A 17,087-nucleotide genomic window follows, 5' to 3' on the forward strand; every position below is an offset into this window, starting at 1 on the left:
TATCACAAGTCAAGGAAAACATCTAATGAAAGAAAAATGGAATACGATGAACTGTGAACTAGAATGAGCTCTTTATCAGGGTACTTCATTAAAATTTTGTTTGTCAGCATGAGCAATGGATGTCTAGAATCTCCTACAGAAGGTTTATTATATGCATGCTTTTAATTTTAAAGGGTGTGTGAGGGAGGGGAGAATACTCAAACATTTCATGCAGTTGCCTTAGCCATATTAAAGTGAAAATAACTAGAAAAGAAGGGGAGAAACAAACACTCCTCAGGAACAAATGTATTTTCATAACATTACCAGACAAAGTGTAATGACTCATACTACTCAAACATACTAAATAACTGCCAATCAAGCACATTTATACAAAGACTTCTCCTGAAACTATAGTACAGTTTGGCCTATTTACAAGTGTAGAAAAATAAACTGAACATAAAAAGTTGGACATTCTCCTTGAAACTATAGTACAGTTTGGCCTATTTACAAGTGTAGAAAAATAAACTGAACATAAAAAGTTGGACATTCTCCTTGAACAATCCAGAATCTAAGTTTTCATACATGAAACCTGGCCATTATGCTGCCTTATACTGAATTAGACCACTGGTCCATCATGATCAGCACGGTCTACTTCAGGGTCTCAGATGGAGGCCTTTCACATCATCTATACCCTGGTTTTGATGGCCCAGGGATGCCCAATCTTTGTCAGATCTCAGAAACTAAGCAGGGCCAGCCCTGGTTAGTATCTGGATGGCAGACCAGACCACCAATGAAGTCCAGGCTTGCCACGGAGAGGCAAGCAATGGCAAACCACCTCTATTCATCTCTTGCCTTAAAAACCCTATGGGGTAGTCATAAGACAGCTGTAACTTGACACTGGAGATACCAGCAATTGGACCTGTGACTTTGTACATGCCAAGAAGATGCTCTACCACTGAGCTATGGGCCCTCAATTCACTTCAAAACTGTGACTAGGCCAGAACCATTTGCCATAGGTGGTAAAATTATTTCATCTCTAATACCTTGTACACTGTCAGTACTTCCCAATTGCAGTGTACTGTATTCAAAACGATTACTGCTTTGAAAAAACAAACTAAGCTTTGACTGTACAGCTGGAGCCCATTTCTATTCCACCTTCCACAAAGCTTGAGGCATCTTAAAAACTTGATTTAAAAAAAATCACAATGGAACAGCTGCTCTGAAAAGAGCAATTATGCTAAATGATGATTGCAACCCTGCCAAACATAAGCATTTGAATTCCACTGGAGTTTCTTTTTAAAAAGCTGATCTTGCATGGCTGGACTGACATATTCCTCAAAAAAATACATTTCAGACAGTAAGCTTTACTCTTCCCACCCACCTCAATTAAAAAAAAAAACTAGAGGCATGTACACCAAAACACCTCCTCAATGCTATAACAGAAAACGCTCTCTTCTTTCATCTATCATTAGATATAAAGTACAATTTTCGAAGTCCAGCACCAAAGGGTAAAAACTACTTCGTGTTCGTGTTACCCCATCCATTGCCAATCACAGAACTGGAAGGGACCATACAGGCCATCTAGTCTAACTCCCTGCTCAACGCAGGATCAGCCTGACAAGTGTTCATACAGCCGCTGCTTGAAGACTGCCAGAGAGGGGGAGCTCACCACTTCCCTAGGCAATTGATTCCACTGCTGAACTGCTCTTGCTGGGGGGGAAATTCCTCATGTCCAGCCGGTACTTTTCTTTTTTTAAAAAAAAAAAATTTAAATTCTTTTTCTATACTAATTAGACAAAGTATTCAACAATCAATATAGGTAAACATCAGAGTATAAATTCTAATAAACAATTGTTGAAAATACATACATAGATAAAAAATAAAACATAAAGACTTCCCCTACACCTCCCTCAATCTTGTCATTTATTTGTAATCTCCTTTGTTTAAGATTCTAATCCTAATATTGTTACAAACGTTTATATATTTTTTTGTTTATTTAACATTACTCATAATCTAAGTATTTGCTATTTCATTTATCTATATTCAAATAAAGAAGAAAATAAAAATAAAAAAGAAAGATCAAAAATAAAAAGCACTATTTTCATAATAAAAATGGATTAGATAATAAGTATCATTTTAACTTCCTTTGAGAATGAATATCATTGATTCCTCCATTTCTCCCACATATCTAATAAGTATCAGTTATGTTAATGCCATTAATTATTCTGTTTTTGTCAAAGCCAAGCCATTTAATCAGTACTTTTTAATTAAATCCCGAGAAAGACTAAACCCTTTGACCCAGTCTCTTTATCTTAAATTTCCAGCATCTTCCTCTTTTTCCCAGTAGCTTTAAACGTCGAAGGGCATCCATGGAAGTTGTTAGTGCAGTTCCCTCTGTGAAAATTGATGGGGGATAGTAAATCTGCAGCATGTTTTCTTCCATCCCTAAAGCGAGAAGAAAAATCTTGGTATTTCCAGCTTTTTGCCCTTTTAAATTCTCCCAGTTGACTTTGAAAAGTTCATCAGGTAAATCATACAAACAAAAGTCAAAGTCTCTTACGTTCATATCCATGGTTGTCAATTGGGTTGGTTCAATTTCTTCTTGCAGATGTATATCCTTTGGTAGTCCTTCATAGCTCTCCATCTCCTTTGCAGAATTTAATTCTTCTTTTAATGGTTTGTCGTTTGGGGAGCTTCCTTCTCTCATCTCTGATCTCATTGTCATAATTCAATCTTTTATATCCTTGAGATCTCCCGAAATTACATCCAGTTTCCGACTGACAAGTTCGTAGATATTATTTGTCAGAGAGACTAGTCGATCCATGAATTTAGTCTCACTTTCCATGGTTGCTACTTCTGGTAGTTTGTTGAGGTTTAATTTGTAAAATCCGGACAGGTATACATTGTGAGTTGTAAAGTGGTGTTACGGGGGATATAAGGTCGCACGCCTGCCGTTCCTTCCTTTTGCCTAGGAACTTGGGAAGTATTTGCCAGTTACACAGTGGTGCCACACATCCGGTCTCAAATCCCGTAGTATTCTCACGATGGCAGACGATAGCTGATGCTTCCGGATAAGACGTGGCTTGAAAATTTGTTTACTCAGAAAAGCCTCCTCCCGGAAGTGGGGGGGAATCTGCTCGTCCCTCCCCTTTACACTTCTGAGTTTCTGATTGGTGGCTATAACGTCATTCAAAAGGTCCCAAATGTTATGTCTATCCTCCGATCAATTTGATTAAGATCCTGCCAGCTTATCCAATATTTTTAAATGTGAAAGAGTCATCCAAACCTCAGATGGGGAGATACGGATTCTACAGATATTTTTTCCACTCCTTTGGGACTTCCAATTCCAGGTAAAACAAAAGAGTTCTTGTTACTTACTCAGATTTTAGAAGAGTAGGTATTCTTGCTTATGTATCGTTGCTTAGATGGTAATAGGTAGGGGAGAGCTGAGCCTAATTCCAGAGAGACGTTCGCGGCAATGGTTTCCCCTCAGGCCAGGCAGGACCTCATCCAGGATTCCGGGAGTTGTCCGATGGCTCTCTCAGCAAAACTGGGGGTCAAACCACACTTCGTGGGTAGCAGGGGAAATCCTGTTTCCCAATCCACTATTTAGGATCGGGTAGGGGTGCAGGATTACACCCCAGATTTGAACGAATATTGGTTCCCTTGGGAGCCCCCAAGAGACGTGGTGCTCAGCTCACCGTCCCTAGCGGAAGTCTCTTCCAGCCGGGACTTTTCCACCTGTATACCAATTATTGCAAGTCCTATCCTCTGCTGCCAACAGCTCCCTGCCCTCCTCTAAGTGACACCCTTTAAAATACTTAAAGAGAGCAACCATGTCCCCCCTCAACCTCCTCTTCTCCAAACTAAACTTTCCAAAGTCTTTCCTCGTAAGGCTTGGTCTCCAGGCCCCTGATCATCCTCCTCACTCTCCTCTGCACTAGCTCCATTCTGCCCTCATCCTTTTTAAAACAGGGCCTCCAGAATTGCAAACAGCACTCCAAGTACAGCCTGACCAATGTGGTGTACAGCGGGACTATGACATCTTACAATTTGTTGATACACCCCATGACCACATTAGCCTTTTTTGCCACTGCATCAAACTGACTGCACATATTGAGCTTACAGTCCACCCATACCCCTAGTTGAATAAGGTAGAGCAAGACTTCTGGTAGTTATTTGCCATGGAAGGAATTGTCTTTTGTCAAGGAATTTGGGTGGCATATCTATGGGGGTTTCAGATTCTATGAAAGCCTCATTCAGACTAGTGCAGGGGTCTCAAAACTGCGGCTCCAGAGCCGCATGCGGCTCTTTGGCCCATTGAGTGTGGCTCTCCAAACTTGATTCGGAGCCCCTGCTCTTGCGCCCACTCGCGCCGGCAGCCGAGCTGCGGAGCCAGCGCGCCTGAGAAAGAGAGAGCGGGCGAGCAGGCGTGCTGTCTCTCCCCCCCCCCCGCCATGAAGAATGGCCGGGTCCCCCTTCCCCTTAATAGTTGGGAGGCTAAAGCCTCCCCTCCCCTCTAGCAGCGGGATTGCTGGGCAGGCGGCTCAGTGGTTCCTGCCCCCCCCCGCCTATCCGCTGTTGGGCGGGGCGGGCTTCCTTTGGTAGGCCTGGCCTCCGGCTGAGTCCCATTGGGAGGCCATGTCTACCCACTGGCTTTCTTGGCGGTAGACCTGGACTCCGAGGAGGGGAAAAAAGTCCCCCTTCAGAGTCCAGGTCTACCAACTGGCATCTTTGGGCCTCCGGAGGCCAGGTCTACTGCCAAGAAAGCCAATGGGTAGACCTGGCCTCCCAATGGGACTCAGCCGGAGGCTAGGTCTACCAATAGGCTTTTATGGTGGTAGACCAGGCCTCCAGACGAGGACTCCGGACGGGGAGGGGGAAATGGCAGGGACTTACAATTTAATTTTTATCAATAAATAAGATCACTATTAAGTATGATATCAAGTTTTATTCAGTGTACCTATAGTTTAATTAAGACTTAAAACTTTAATTAAAGTTTATTAAGTTAATAAACAGTGTACCTACCTATATAGTTTAAGTTTAAGAAATTTGGCTCTCAAAAGAAATCTCAATCGTTGTACTGTTGATATTTGGCTCTTTTGACTAATGAGTTTGCCGACCCCTGGACTAGTGCAACTCAAATGTGATTGTCGCTTTCTCTTTCATCCTGTTTTATTATGGTTTTTGTTTGCAGCTTTTAATGCTTTTATTGTAAGCCCCCTTGAAGGACAAATTACTTAATACTGCCCAGCGTCTGGGTTTCCTACGTTTACAATAATAACAAAGTTTACTAGGCTCCTACAGAATCGGAAATTGCATTATATATATTTGTACCTCCTCCCCAATAACTCAGCTCTACACATACCTTTTGATCTTTCTTTCTGAAAGCAGCCTGAACATAGTATAGATGAAATGCCATTGACAACTACTCTTGGGTGTGGCTTTCCAACCAGTTCCCTACCCACCTAGCCATCCAATAGCCTAGTCAGTAGTCTTCCAATTATCCATCAGAACATCAAGGAGGAACCCTGTCAAAAGCTTTACTGAAATCAAGGTGAACAACGCCTATGGCATTCCCACAATCAAGTAAGCTTGTCACTCAAAGAAAGAAACAAGGTTTGTCTGGCAGGGGACAAATCCGTGCTGACTTTCCCAGATCACCAAGATGTCCTTCAGACGCTCACAAATTGACCCCTTTAATATCTGCTTCCGTGTCTTCCCTGAGACAGAGGTCAGACTGACTGGCCTGTATTTTCCTGCATCATCCTTCCTCCTTTTGTTGAGGATTGGGATAACATTCGCCCTCCTCCAGTCTAGTAGCTCATCTCCTGTCCTCCAAGAGGTCTTCAACACGATGGACAAAGACACTGTAAGCTCTCTAGAAAGTTCTTTGAGCACTTTCTGGGGCATAATATTTGGCACGGGGGATCTGTAAACATCCAATGCTGCCAGGCGCACCTCTACAACCTCTCTGTTCTCGTCAACCAGCAGCCTGGATGCGGTGTGTTGCCTATGACCATCTTTAAATGAGCCTGTTCTTCAGGGGGAAAACTGAGGCAAAATAGGCATTGAGCCTTTCTGCTTTTCCTCGGTCAGAGTTTCTCCATTTTCACTCAACAGTGGGCCATTTGCCTCTTTCCCCTTGTGTTTGCTCCTCACATATCTGAAGAAGCTTTTCTTGTTGTAGCTAACCTCCCTGGCCTGCCTCAGCTTACTCTTCTTTAAAGGTAAGTCCTTGCCTCCATTTCTTGAACATTTCCTTTTTCTTCCTTCCTTCTTCACCCATAACTACCAGGTCACACTGCTGGATATGCGGTCAAGCTGTTCAAGGAGGGCCGCATCCACCTCCTCACCCTGGTCAGGCAGTCTGTAGCAGACTCCAACCACAATACTGTTTGTTCTTCCTTCCCTTTTCCTCACCCAGATACTGGAGGAGGCGGGTGATGGCCCAGTGGAAAGTATTCCCTGACAAGGAAAACCTTTCCTCACCTACAGCACCATTCCACCACTCTTCAAGCCGGCAACCCCATCCATCCAATCATGAAATGCCACTATCGCTTTTGTTTAAGTACCTCATGTGGACTCCAGTTGTAAGAATTAGGAAACCACCACTCATACTACTTTTTTGACAGTGTCACCAAAATAGCAATTATGCTCCAGGAGACCAAATAAGAGTTTGCTTATGTTAAAGGAATCAGCACTTTGGGTAGCTCCTTCTAGATAAACAAGCAGCAAACATACCACACACAAAAAGCCTACCAAGGAGCCAAGCAAATAATCTAATTCAGATTATTCAGACAAGGTCAACTGAGAGTAACATTTTATTATGAAATCCTACTAGTCACATCACGGCCCCAGGCAACAAGCTGAGGGATAGGCACTGAACAGCCAAACTGATGTTTATGATAAATGACAAATGTTTATGATAGCAATACTGAAGGCTCCACATGGTTAAAAAACAACAACCCTATGACAGTATACCAAAGCTACAACAAACCAGAAAGAGAACAAGACAACAATAGTAAGAGCAAAACCAAAAATCTGGCATTAAAATCATCAGCAATTAGAAGAAAACCAAAAGACCTCTGGGTTCAGCCTCTTTAAAGGCCTTCTAGAAAAAAAAGCATCACTTCCACCAACCATCAGAAAGTTAACAGTGAATAGATCACGATGGGTAGCGATGTTAGTCTGTCACTAGCAGTAGAAAAGAACAAGAGTCCAGTAGCACTTTAAAGACTAACAAAATTTCTGGCAGGGTATGAGCTTTCGTGAGCCACAATACACTTCTCCAGGCATCTGAAGAAGTAAGCTGTGGCTCACGAAAGCTCACACCCTGCCAGAAATTTTGTTAGTCTTTAAGGTGCTACTGGACTCTAACAGTGAATAGGGCAGACTTCCATCTCTTGAGGAAGGGAATTCCACAGCCTGAGGACTGCCACTGAAAGAGCTGTCATGTGTGCCCACCAGTCTCACCTCACTCAAGGCAGAAACACAGAGAAGGCAGTTTCTTAGAAACATTTAACAATCCATCAAAGATATGCATACAACCTATTCTTGATAGGAACCCTTGGAACACCACCAGCATTTCCTACAATAACCATAACTCTGCCCCAACACTAATCACCTCTTTTCTGCCCTGTGGCAGATAACCACGAAGTAATGCTCCTGCCAATATCTCTCCAACAGATTGGGAGAAAGGGTGTCAAATTCACTACAGACACAGGTAGGCTTCAGTCATTAAAAATAAATGTTGCTAGCCTCCTTGACAGGACTAATTTGCAATTGCCCAAATTATGAGCAACACAAGTGTGTGAACCACTCTGGATTTGTGTGTCCAGACAAAGGTCTATGTCTCTGGAAAACAGCCACTGAATCCTTAATTACATAAAAAACAAAATATCACTCATGGAAGGAACAGAGATCATTTACCACTTGCAAAACCCATCATTGTGGCCAATGTTAGATGAAAAATCTTTGGGGTAGAATACATGTAACATTTAACCCACAGTACAAGACCCATCCCCCCCTCCAATATCGACAAAGCCTGACAGTTTCATTTATTGTAGCAATTTTGCATGCCATACCATATTTATACATCTTTAATATTATGAATAAGCAACAATATGACGAATTGACATTTTATCTAACACTTCTAGGTTTACACCCCCCACAATGCCTAGCGTATTAACCACATCACATCCATTGGTGCAAGATGCTGTCCAGGCATTGGACATGCTGGTTACAGTACACAAGCTGGTTACAGTACTTCAGACGCACATCTTCAGAAAAAGCTTGTCCTTAATTAAATGAAGAACAGGAGTTCAATAAAGTATAGATACATATACCCCACCCCAAGTGTGCAACCTCCTACAGATTTCCCCAAGCCAGAGCATTAAGCAGTGCATTCCTGAATGGGGGGGTGAATGCTCTTAGGAGCTGGCGTGATCCCTACATCCTACTGGCACGAGCGCCGGCATTGGGACACTTACGCTGCCCCCCACAGACCGTGGTGAGAGCGCGGAGTTTGGGCGCCAGTGGGACCTCCTGCCGGTGTTCTCTTGGCACAAGTCCCTGCATCGGCATCCCAAGAGTGTTCTGGAGGGGGGCAGAGCTGCCGTTAAGCACCTTCCAAACCCCTTTCGCCCCAGGAACACCTCCCAGGATTGCATTGGTTCTGTGTTTTGTATATTTGAGCCATGGAAAAAATTATTTTAATAAGGAGAATCTTGCAGTAAAGCCTTGGATCCATGTCCTATGCTGAATTTTCACAGACAATGAGAAGAGGAAGTGAGAGCCAGGCCATCAGATCTGCTTACAGTTTTGATTTTTTTTGCAGATGCAATGCCGCTCCTTTTTGCCTGTCAAAATACAACACAGGGCATGGATCTGAGGAGATTAGCTTTACTGCAGGATTATGAAGCATTTCTTCAGCTAATCCCCTTACAGCACCATCTATGGAGGCGACATTCACATTTTGAGAATTTTAGGCAGCAGCTCAAAAAATCTCCACTTAGTATGCTAGACTGGAGACAACTCTCTCAACACACACCTTAAATGAACAGCGCAATCTTAAACCACGTTCCCACAGAACTCAATCTTGCTGTGTCAACAAGACTGCTTTCAAAGACGACGAAGAAGAGTTGTTTTTTATACGCCAACTTTCTCTACCACTTAAGCAAGAATCAAACCGGCTTCCAATCTACTTCCCTTCCCCTCCCCACAACAGACACCCTGTGAGGTAGGTGGGGCTGAGAGCTCTAAGAGAGCTGTGACTAGCCCAAGGTCACCCAGCTGGCTTCATGTGTAGGAGTGGGGAAACAAATCCAGTTCATCAGATTAGCCTCCACTGCTCATGTGGAGGAGTGGGGAATCAAACCCGGTTCTCCAGATCAGAGTCCACCACTCTAAACCACCGCTCTTAACCACTACACCACACATTTAAGTTTACAGTCTTAACTTCAACACTTCCAGCACATCATGAAATGCTCTTCTGAAATATTGGGTGATGATAATTTAGCCAACGGTGGTAATGTAACTATCTGGCTATTGGACTGAGCAAAAATGCAAAGTTTCTTCAATTTAGTTAGATAATAGATCCCAGTTGTATTCCGGCAAGGTGCCTGGTGACCCTCAAAGCCACTTCCATTAGTGACAAGTGATAAGCACACTGAATCAACCTGCCCAACAGCCACCGATTATGGTCCAGCCACAGCTAGTCCAAAAAGAATACAAGCACAGGTATCACAATGAGAGTATTACCTAGTTAGCCACTACTCTACTAAGCCTCCACAGTGCTAGGGCTTTCAGATACTTCCTGCATTGATACTTGTATTGACAGAGGAGCTACTGTTTGAACACCCTTGGGTTTCAGGTGTGACTGAACTGGCCATTTTACTAAAGTCTAAATAATCAAATGTAAAGCATGTCTCACCAGCAGTGAGAAATGGGATCAACCACAGAACACCTTCAAATAGGTTTTAATAGGAAAGAGAGAATTTATTGATGAACATGGCTGGATTAAGGCATGCTCAGGCCCCAGGCTATGTCAAGTTTAAGCGGTCACATAGCATTAAGAGTGTCAGTCTAGCATCTGGAAGACCCATATTCAAATCCCTACTCAAGCCATGGAAGTCCGCTGGGTGACCTTGGGCCTGTCACACTCTCACAGCCTAACCTACTTTACAGGGTTTTTGTGAGGATAAAACAGAGGGGGGGGGGATAAAATCCCATTAGGGTTCCATTAGAAGAAGAAGAAGAAGAGTTGGTTTTTATATGCCAACTTTCTCTACCACTTAAGGCAGAATCAAACCTTCCCTTCCCCTCCCCACAACAGACACCCTGTGAGGTAGGTGGGGCTGAGAGAGTGTGACTGGCCCAAGGTCAGCCAGCTGGCTTCGTGTGTAGGAGCAGGGAAACAAATCCAGTTCACCAGATTAGCCTCCGCCGCTCATGTGGAGGAGTGGGGAATCAAACCTGGTTCTCCAGATCAGCATCCACCGCTCCAAACCACCGCTCTTAACCACTACACCACGCTGGTGTGGTGAAAGAAAGGCAGAGTATAAATGAATTAAAATTACCAAAAAGTGATAATTTAGGAATTTTTAAATGTTTGGAGTATAATCTGAGGCTCTAAAAAGTCTAGTTTACTTCGTATGCACATCAGTTCTGCTTCTCATGGTTTAATATAGCTGTAGAGGATGTCTTTTGGCATAAGTACCCAAAAGGCCATTAAACATTCCTTAAACAATGTACAATTCTTAACACTGGCCAGCTCACTAATGGCCCTTTGCCTTAAAAGGTCTCCTGAAGACACTAATCGTGATGCCAAAAGAAGATTATGAGCATTTGTCAGCTACGCAGCAGGTAATTTGTAAAGCCTCAGAACAACTGCACAGAAACTGTGCTAATTTAACTAACCGGCCTCCTAAATTCCTGCAGTTAAGACAGTGTAATGCGATTTTTGTTTACCGGTTTCTGAGCTAGCCAGGCAACGAATATACATGGGGCAAGATTTGAAATGTTACATTAATCTGTTTTAGAACAGATTCGGCTCACACATCTTTAGTACATATATTTTCAACTCATCGTTTTTGACAATAAATAGCAGTGTTTACACTGGTCATAAGAACATAAGAAAAGCCCTGCTGGATCAGACCAAGGCCCAGCAAGTCCAGCAGTCTGTTCACACAGTGGCCAACCAGGTGACTCCAGGAAGCCCCCAAACAAGAGGACTGCAGCAGCATTGTCCAGCCTGTGTTCCACAGCACCTAAGATAACAGGCATGCTCCTCTGATCCTGGAGAGAATAGGTTTGCATCATGACTAGTATCCATTTTTACTAGTAGCCATGGATAGCTCTATCCTCCATGAACACGTCCACTCCCCTCTTAAAGCCTTCCAAGTTGGCAGCCATCCCCACATTTTGGGGCAGGGCGTTCCACAATTTAACTATGCGTCGTGTGAAAAAAATACTTCCTTTTATCTGTTTTGCATCTCGCCCTCCAGCTTCAGCAGATGACCCCACGTCCTAGTATTATGGGAGAGGTTTTTGTTTTGTTTTGTTTTTTTCCCTAAAAGGAAACTCTACAGGCCACAACGCCTTCCCTCCCTATACGTTTCACCTGCCGTACTTTCTGTCTCCTCCGAACGATAAAGGTGATTAAGTAATTTTAAACTGGTACCATCTCTACCTGCTTGTGATGTTGGAAGAGAGGATTCATCCCTGCCATACTAGCCCTCCCCCCCCCCCTTTAAGAAGACACTCTAGGGATTCTGCGTAGGCAAAATCAAGACAGGCAGGGAGGGGAAAGAGAAAATCCCACTATTCTTACCCAAAAAAAGAAGCCCAAAACAGCTTCCTGGACAATCCACTGCTCTCAAACAGGGCTCCTCTCTCTGCAAGCCCAACCTGAGTTCGCACACAGCTCCCTCCTCGGAGAATGAATGGGGCCATTTGGGCATGGGAGGTTTTGGCTTGGATTTGCCACTCTTCAGGTGCATATTCCCCCCCCCGCCCAAATTCTCAAAACTCAACAATAAGCCCCCCATGTAGAGTTTTCAGAATTCAGATGGGGGGAAAATGTGCATCTGTAGAGTGGCAAATGCCATGCAAAACCTGAGCTTAAGTGGTCAGAATTCAGATGGGGGGGGGGGAATGTGCATCCGTAGAGTGGCAAATGCCATGCAAAACCTGTGCATAAATGGTCAGAATTCAGAGGGGGGGGGAAATGTGCATCTGTAGAGTGGCAAATGCAATGCAAAACCTGAGCTTAAGTGGTCAGAATTCAGATGGGGGGGGGGGAATGCGCATCCGTAGAGTGGCAAATGCAATGCAAAACCGGTGCATAAATGGTCAGAATTCAGATGGGGGGGGGGAATGTGCATCTGTAGAGTGGCAAATGCAATGCAAAACCTGAGCTTAAGTGGTCAAAATTCAGATGGGGGGGAATGTGCATCCGTAGAGTGGCAAATGCAATGCAAAACCTGTGCATAAATGGTCAGAATTCAGATTGGGGGGGGGAATGCGCATCCATACAGTGGCAAATGCAATGCAAAACCTGTGCATAAACGGTCTGAATTCAGATGGGGGGGGAATGTGCATCTGTAGAGTGGAAAATGCAATGCAAAACCTGAGCTTAAGTGGTCAGAATTCAGATGGGGAGGGGAAATGTGCATCCCTAGAGTGGCAAATGCAATGCAAAACCTGTGTATAAATGGTCAGAATTCAGATGGAGAAAAATGCGCATCTGTAGAGTGGCAAATGCAATGCAAAACCTGTGCATAAATGGTCAGAATTCAGATTGGGGGGGGGGGGGGAATGTGCATCCGTGGAGTGGCAAATGCAATGCAAAACCTGAGCATAAGTGGCCTGGGACTCCCCCCCCCCATCCAACCCCTCTCCTGCAATAGGGAAGGGGAGCCGCCAGCCATTCCCGCCGCCCTGACACGCAGGAGACGCGAGGCCCGAGTCGAGGGCCCAAGGGGACAGGGCCCCACCCGAAAAGAGACCCACGGAAACAGGCGGCGCTTCCCACGACTCCCCCCCCACCCCCCCCCCCCAGCGTGACTCACAGTTCCTGATGTCGGAGATGAAGACCGCCAGGCCTCGCATCCCGTCCCCCTTCGACACGGCCGGCATCCTGACGACCGACCGCGAAGACCCCCAACGCCTCACGCCCCGCGACCGCTAGGCTGCTATGGCCGCTGGGTGGACCTTTAGCCTCTCCCCCCGCCCCTCCTCCGCGCAGGCGCGCAGGCTCCCGCCCGCCGACTCCCCGCTGCGGATTACCCACAGCGCCCCCTGGTGTCCGGAGACGAGGCGGCGGCAGGGCCGGGAGCGCAGGCTGGCTCTCCCGTTGCAAGGCGTAAGAACATAAGTCAAAAAGGGCCAGAGTCCAGTAGCACCTTAAAGACTAACAAAAATCTTTTCTGGTAGGGTCTGAGCTTTCGTGAGCCACAGCTCACTTCTTCAGATACAGCTAGAATGTGAATCCATCGGTCTTTAAGTAGAGGAACAGTATGTAAATGTGAATAGCAGGCTTGATGGGATTAGGTGTGATATGCAGAAGAGTCAGTGATGTCCAGGGGAGAGATGGGTGTGGAGAAATCAGCATTGGTAATGGGCCATGAATGCAAGGTCTTTATTCAGCCCAGGTAAATGCATTGACTCACGAACGCTCATACCCTGCCAGAAAATATTCTTGTTAGTCTTTAACGTGCTACTGGACTCTTGCCCAGCTGTATCTGAAGAAGTGAGCTGTGGCTCACGAAAGCTCATACTCTACCAGAAAACGTTCTTGTTAGTCTTTCAGGTGCTACTGGACTCTTGCCCAGCTGTATCTGAAGAAGTGAGCTGTGGCTCACAAAAGCTCCTACCCTACCAGAAAATATTCTTGTTAGTCTTTCAGGTGCTACTGGACTCTTGCCCAGCTGTATCTGAAGAAGTGAGCTGTGGCTCACAAAAGCTCCTACCCTGCCAGAAAATATTCTTGTTAGTCTTTCAGGTGCTACTGGACTCTTGCCCAGCTGTATCTGAAGAAGTGAGCTGTGGCTCACAAAAGCTCCTACCCTGCCAGAAAATATTCTTGTTAGTCTTTCAGGTGCTACTGGACTCTTGCCCAGCTGTATCTGAAGAAGTGAGCTGTGGCTCACAAAAGCTCCTACCCTGCCAGAAAACATTCTTGTGAGTCTTGAAGGTGCTACTGGACTCTTGCCCTTTTCTACTACTGCAGACAGACTAACACGGCTACCCACTGTGAATTATCCTTAATACACTATTGAGAGCAATCACGAGTCCCCATTAAGAAGTGAGCTGCGGCTCACGAAAGCTCATCCCCTGCCAGAAAATATTCTTGTGAGTCTTTCAGGTGCTGCTGGACTCTTGCCCTTTCCTACTATATGCATGGGAGGTTGTGCCTTAGGTTTGCCACCCTCTAAATATTTTTGTTCGTCTTGAAGGTGCTCCTGGACTCTTGCCCTTTTCTACTACTGCAGACGGGCTAACACGGCCACCCAGTGCGAATTACCCATCCATCGTAATAGGGAACACGACAGCATCTGGAGAGCGGCGCACCCCTCCCGTGCATCACTGGCCCGGGCTCCTTTAAAAGGCGTGCAGCGCCGCCCGCTCCCCGAGCCCGTCCGCTTTCGCTTCCGAGTCGAGGAAAGTCGGCTTTTGCAGAGGCCGAGCCGGGAAGGAGGGCAGCCTAGCCTTGCAGCCTTGCAGCCTTGCAACCGCGACGTGTCCAGGAAGGAAGGGAGGAGTGGGCGGGAGCTCTGAGCCGGGCGGTGCGAGCTGGGGTCCAGTGGCTGGGCTGCAGAAACGAGGAATGAAGCTGGCCTTTGTAGGTTTGGTAGAGCTGCTTCCTTCTTACCCGCAGGGGAGCAAATGAAGCACATGGTTCAATGGTTAATTCCTGGGGGGGGGGTGGAATTAAGGCATAGGCGTGTCACCTGCTACCGGTTCTTATCCTAATTTTCTTTTCCCCCCCCTCGCCAGAAACCAGCAGCCCCCTGTTTTTAAACCTCGTGTGAGTCGAGTTGCGCCACGCAGCAGGTCGCACTCTCGTGCATGGGAGGCTTGGCTGCTCTCTAGATGCACATCAGATCACTCTCTTATGCATGGGAGGTTTTGCCTTGGATTTGCTGCTCTCTAGATGCACATCAGATCACACACTTCATTAAGGCCATTTGTTCAGGGGAGGTTTTGCCTTGGGTGGGCCACTCTCTAGATGCGCGTTTTCCCCATCCAGATTCTCAGAACTTAACAGTAAGCCCCCCTGCAGAGTTTTGAGAATTTAGATCGGGAAAATGTGCATCTAGAGAGTGGCACATCCAATGCAAAACCTCCGATGAATAAATGGCCTTATGCGTGGGAGGTTTTGCCTTGGATTTGCTGCTCTCTAGATGCACATCAGATCACTCTCTTATGCATGGGAGGTTTTGCCTTGGATTTGCTGCTCTCTAGATGCACATCAGATCGCACACTTAATTAAGGCCATTTGTTCAGGGGAGGTTTTGCCTTGGATGGGCCACTCTCTACCAGTGGTTCCCAACTGTTTTTTGACCAGGGACCACTAGGACTTTTTTGTTCGGTGCAGGGACCCCAAGGTTCAAAATAAAAATTCAGAGAATTTGAAAATAAACTTTAATCATAACTGTTAGTTAAACATTAAACTTAGAATAATATTTGAATATCTATTTTTATAATAGAGAACTTTTAATTGAAAATATTTATTTATTATGGGTTTATAACTTTGTTTCGCGGACCTTAATTTAGTTCTCGTGGACCCCTGGGGGTCCACGGACCCCTGGTTGGGAACCAGTGCTCTAGACGCACGTTTTCCCCATCCAGATTCTCAGAACTTAACAGTAAGCCCCCCCTGCAGAGTTTTGAGAATTTAGATCGGGGAAATGTGCATCTAGAGAGTGGCCCATCCAATGCAAAACCTCCGATGAATAAATGGCCTTATGCGTGGGAGGTTTTGCCTTGGATTTGCTGCTCTCTAGATGCACATCAGATCACTCTCTTATGCATGGGAGGTTTTGCCTTGGATTTGCTGCTCTCTAGATGCACATCAGATCACTCTCTTATGCATGGGAGGTTTTGCCTTGGATTTGCTGCTCTCTAGATGCACATCAGATCGCACACTTAATTAAGGCCATTTGTTCAGGGGAGGTTTTGCCTTGGATGGGCCACTCTCTACCAGTGGTTCCCAACTGTTTTTTGACCAGGGACCACTAGGACTTTTTTGTTCGGTGCAGGGACCCCAAGGTTCAAAATAAAAATTCAGAGAATTTGAAAATAAACTTTAATCATAACTGTTAGTTAAACATTAAACTTAGAATAATATTTGAATATCTATTTTTATAATAGAGAACTTTTAATTGAAAATATTTATTTATTATGGGTTTATAACTTTGTTTCGCAGACCTTAATTTAGTTCTCGTGGACCCCTGGGGGTCCACGGACCCCTGGTTGGGAACCAGTGCTCTAGACGCACGTTTTCCCCATCCAGATTCTCAGAACTTAACAGTAAGCCCCCCTGCAGAGTTTTGAGAATTTCGATAGGGAAAATGTGCATCTAGAGAGTGGCACATCCAATGCAAAACCTCCAATGAATAAATGGCCTTATGCATGGGAGGTTTTGCCTTGGATTTGCTGCTCTCTAGATGCACATCAGATCACACTCTTATGCATGGGAGGTTTTGCCTTGGATTTGCTGCTCCAGATGCACATCAGACCACTCTTATGCATGGGAGGTTTTGCCTTGGATTTGCTGCTCTCTAGATGCACATCAGATTACACTCTCATTCACGGGAGGTTTTGCCTTGGATTTGCTGCTCTAGATGCACATCAGACCACTCTCTTATGCATGTGAGGTTTTGCCTTGGATTTGCTGCTCTCTAAAGGCCCATCAGATCACTCTCTTATGCATGGGAGGTTTTGCCTTGGATTTGCTGCTCCCTAGATGCACATTTCCCCCATCCAAATTCTTAAAAATCAAAAATATAAGCCCCCATGTAGAGTTTTGAGAATTCAGATGGGGGAAATGTGCATCTATAGAGCGGCAAATCCAAGGCAAAACCTTCCATGCGTAAATGGCC

General features: G+C 45.2%; 1 protein-coding gene across 3 annotated transcripts in view; it reads right to left on the bottom strand.

Annotated features, from left to right (window-relative positions):
- The window catches only part of AP2A2 (adaptor related protein complex 2 subunit alpha 2), a 75,207-nt gene extending 62,070 nt beyond the window's left edge, over nt 1-13,137 (bottom strand). For all 3 annotated transcript variants that reach the window (XM_056851170.1, XM_056851172.1, XM_056851171.1), the window contains exon 1: nt 13,053-13,137. In XM_056851170.1, the coding sequence (XP_056707148.1) occupies nt 13,053-13,119 (67 nt within the window). In that variant the 5' untranslated portion in view covers nt 13,120-13,137. The remainder of the gene's footprint in view (nt 1-13,052) is intronic.
- Between the last annotated feature and the right edge of the window lie 3,950 nt (nt 13,138-17,087).

This window comes from Euleptes europaea, chromosome 6 (assembly GCF_029931775.1).
Source record: "Euleptes europaea isolate rEulEur1 chromosome 6, rEulEur1.hap1, whole genome shotgun sequence".
Classification (NCBI taxonomy): Eukaryota; Metazoa; Chordata; class Lepidosauria; order Squamata; family Sphaerodactylidae; genus Euleptes; species Euleptes europaea.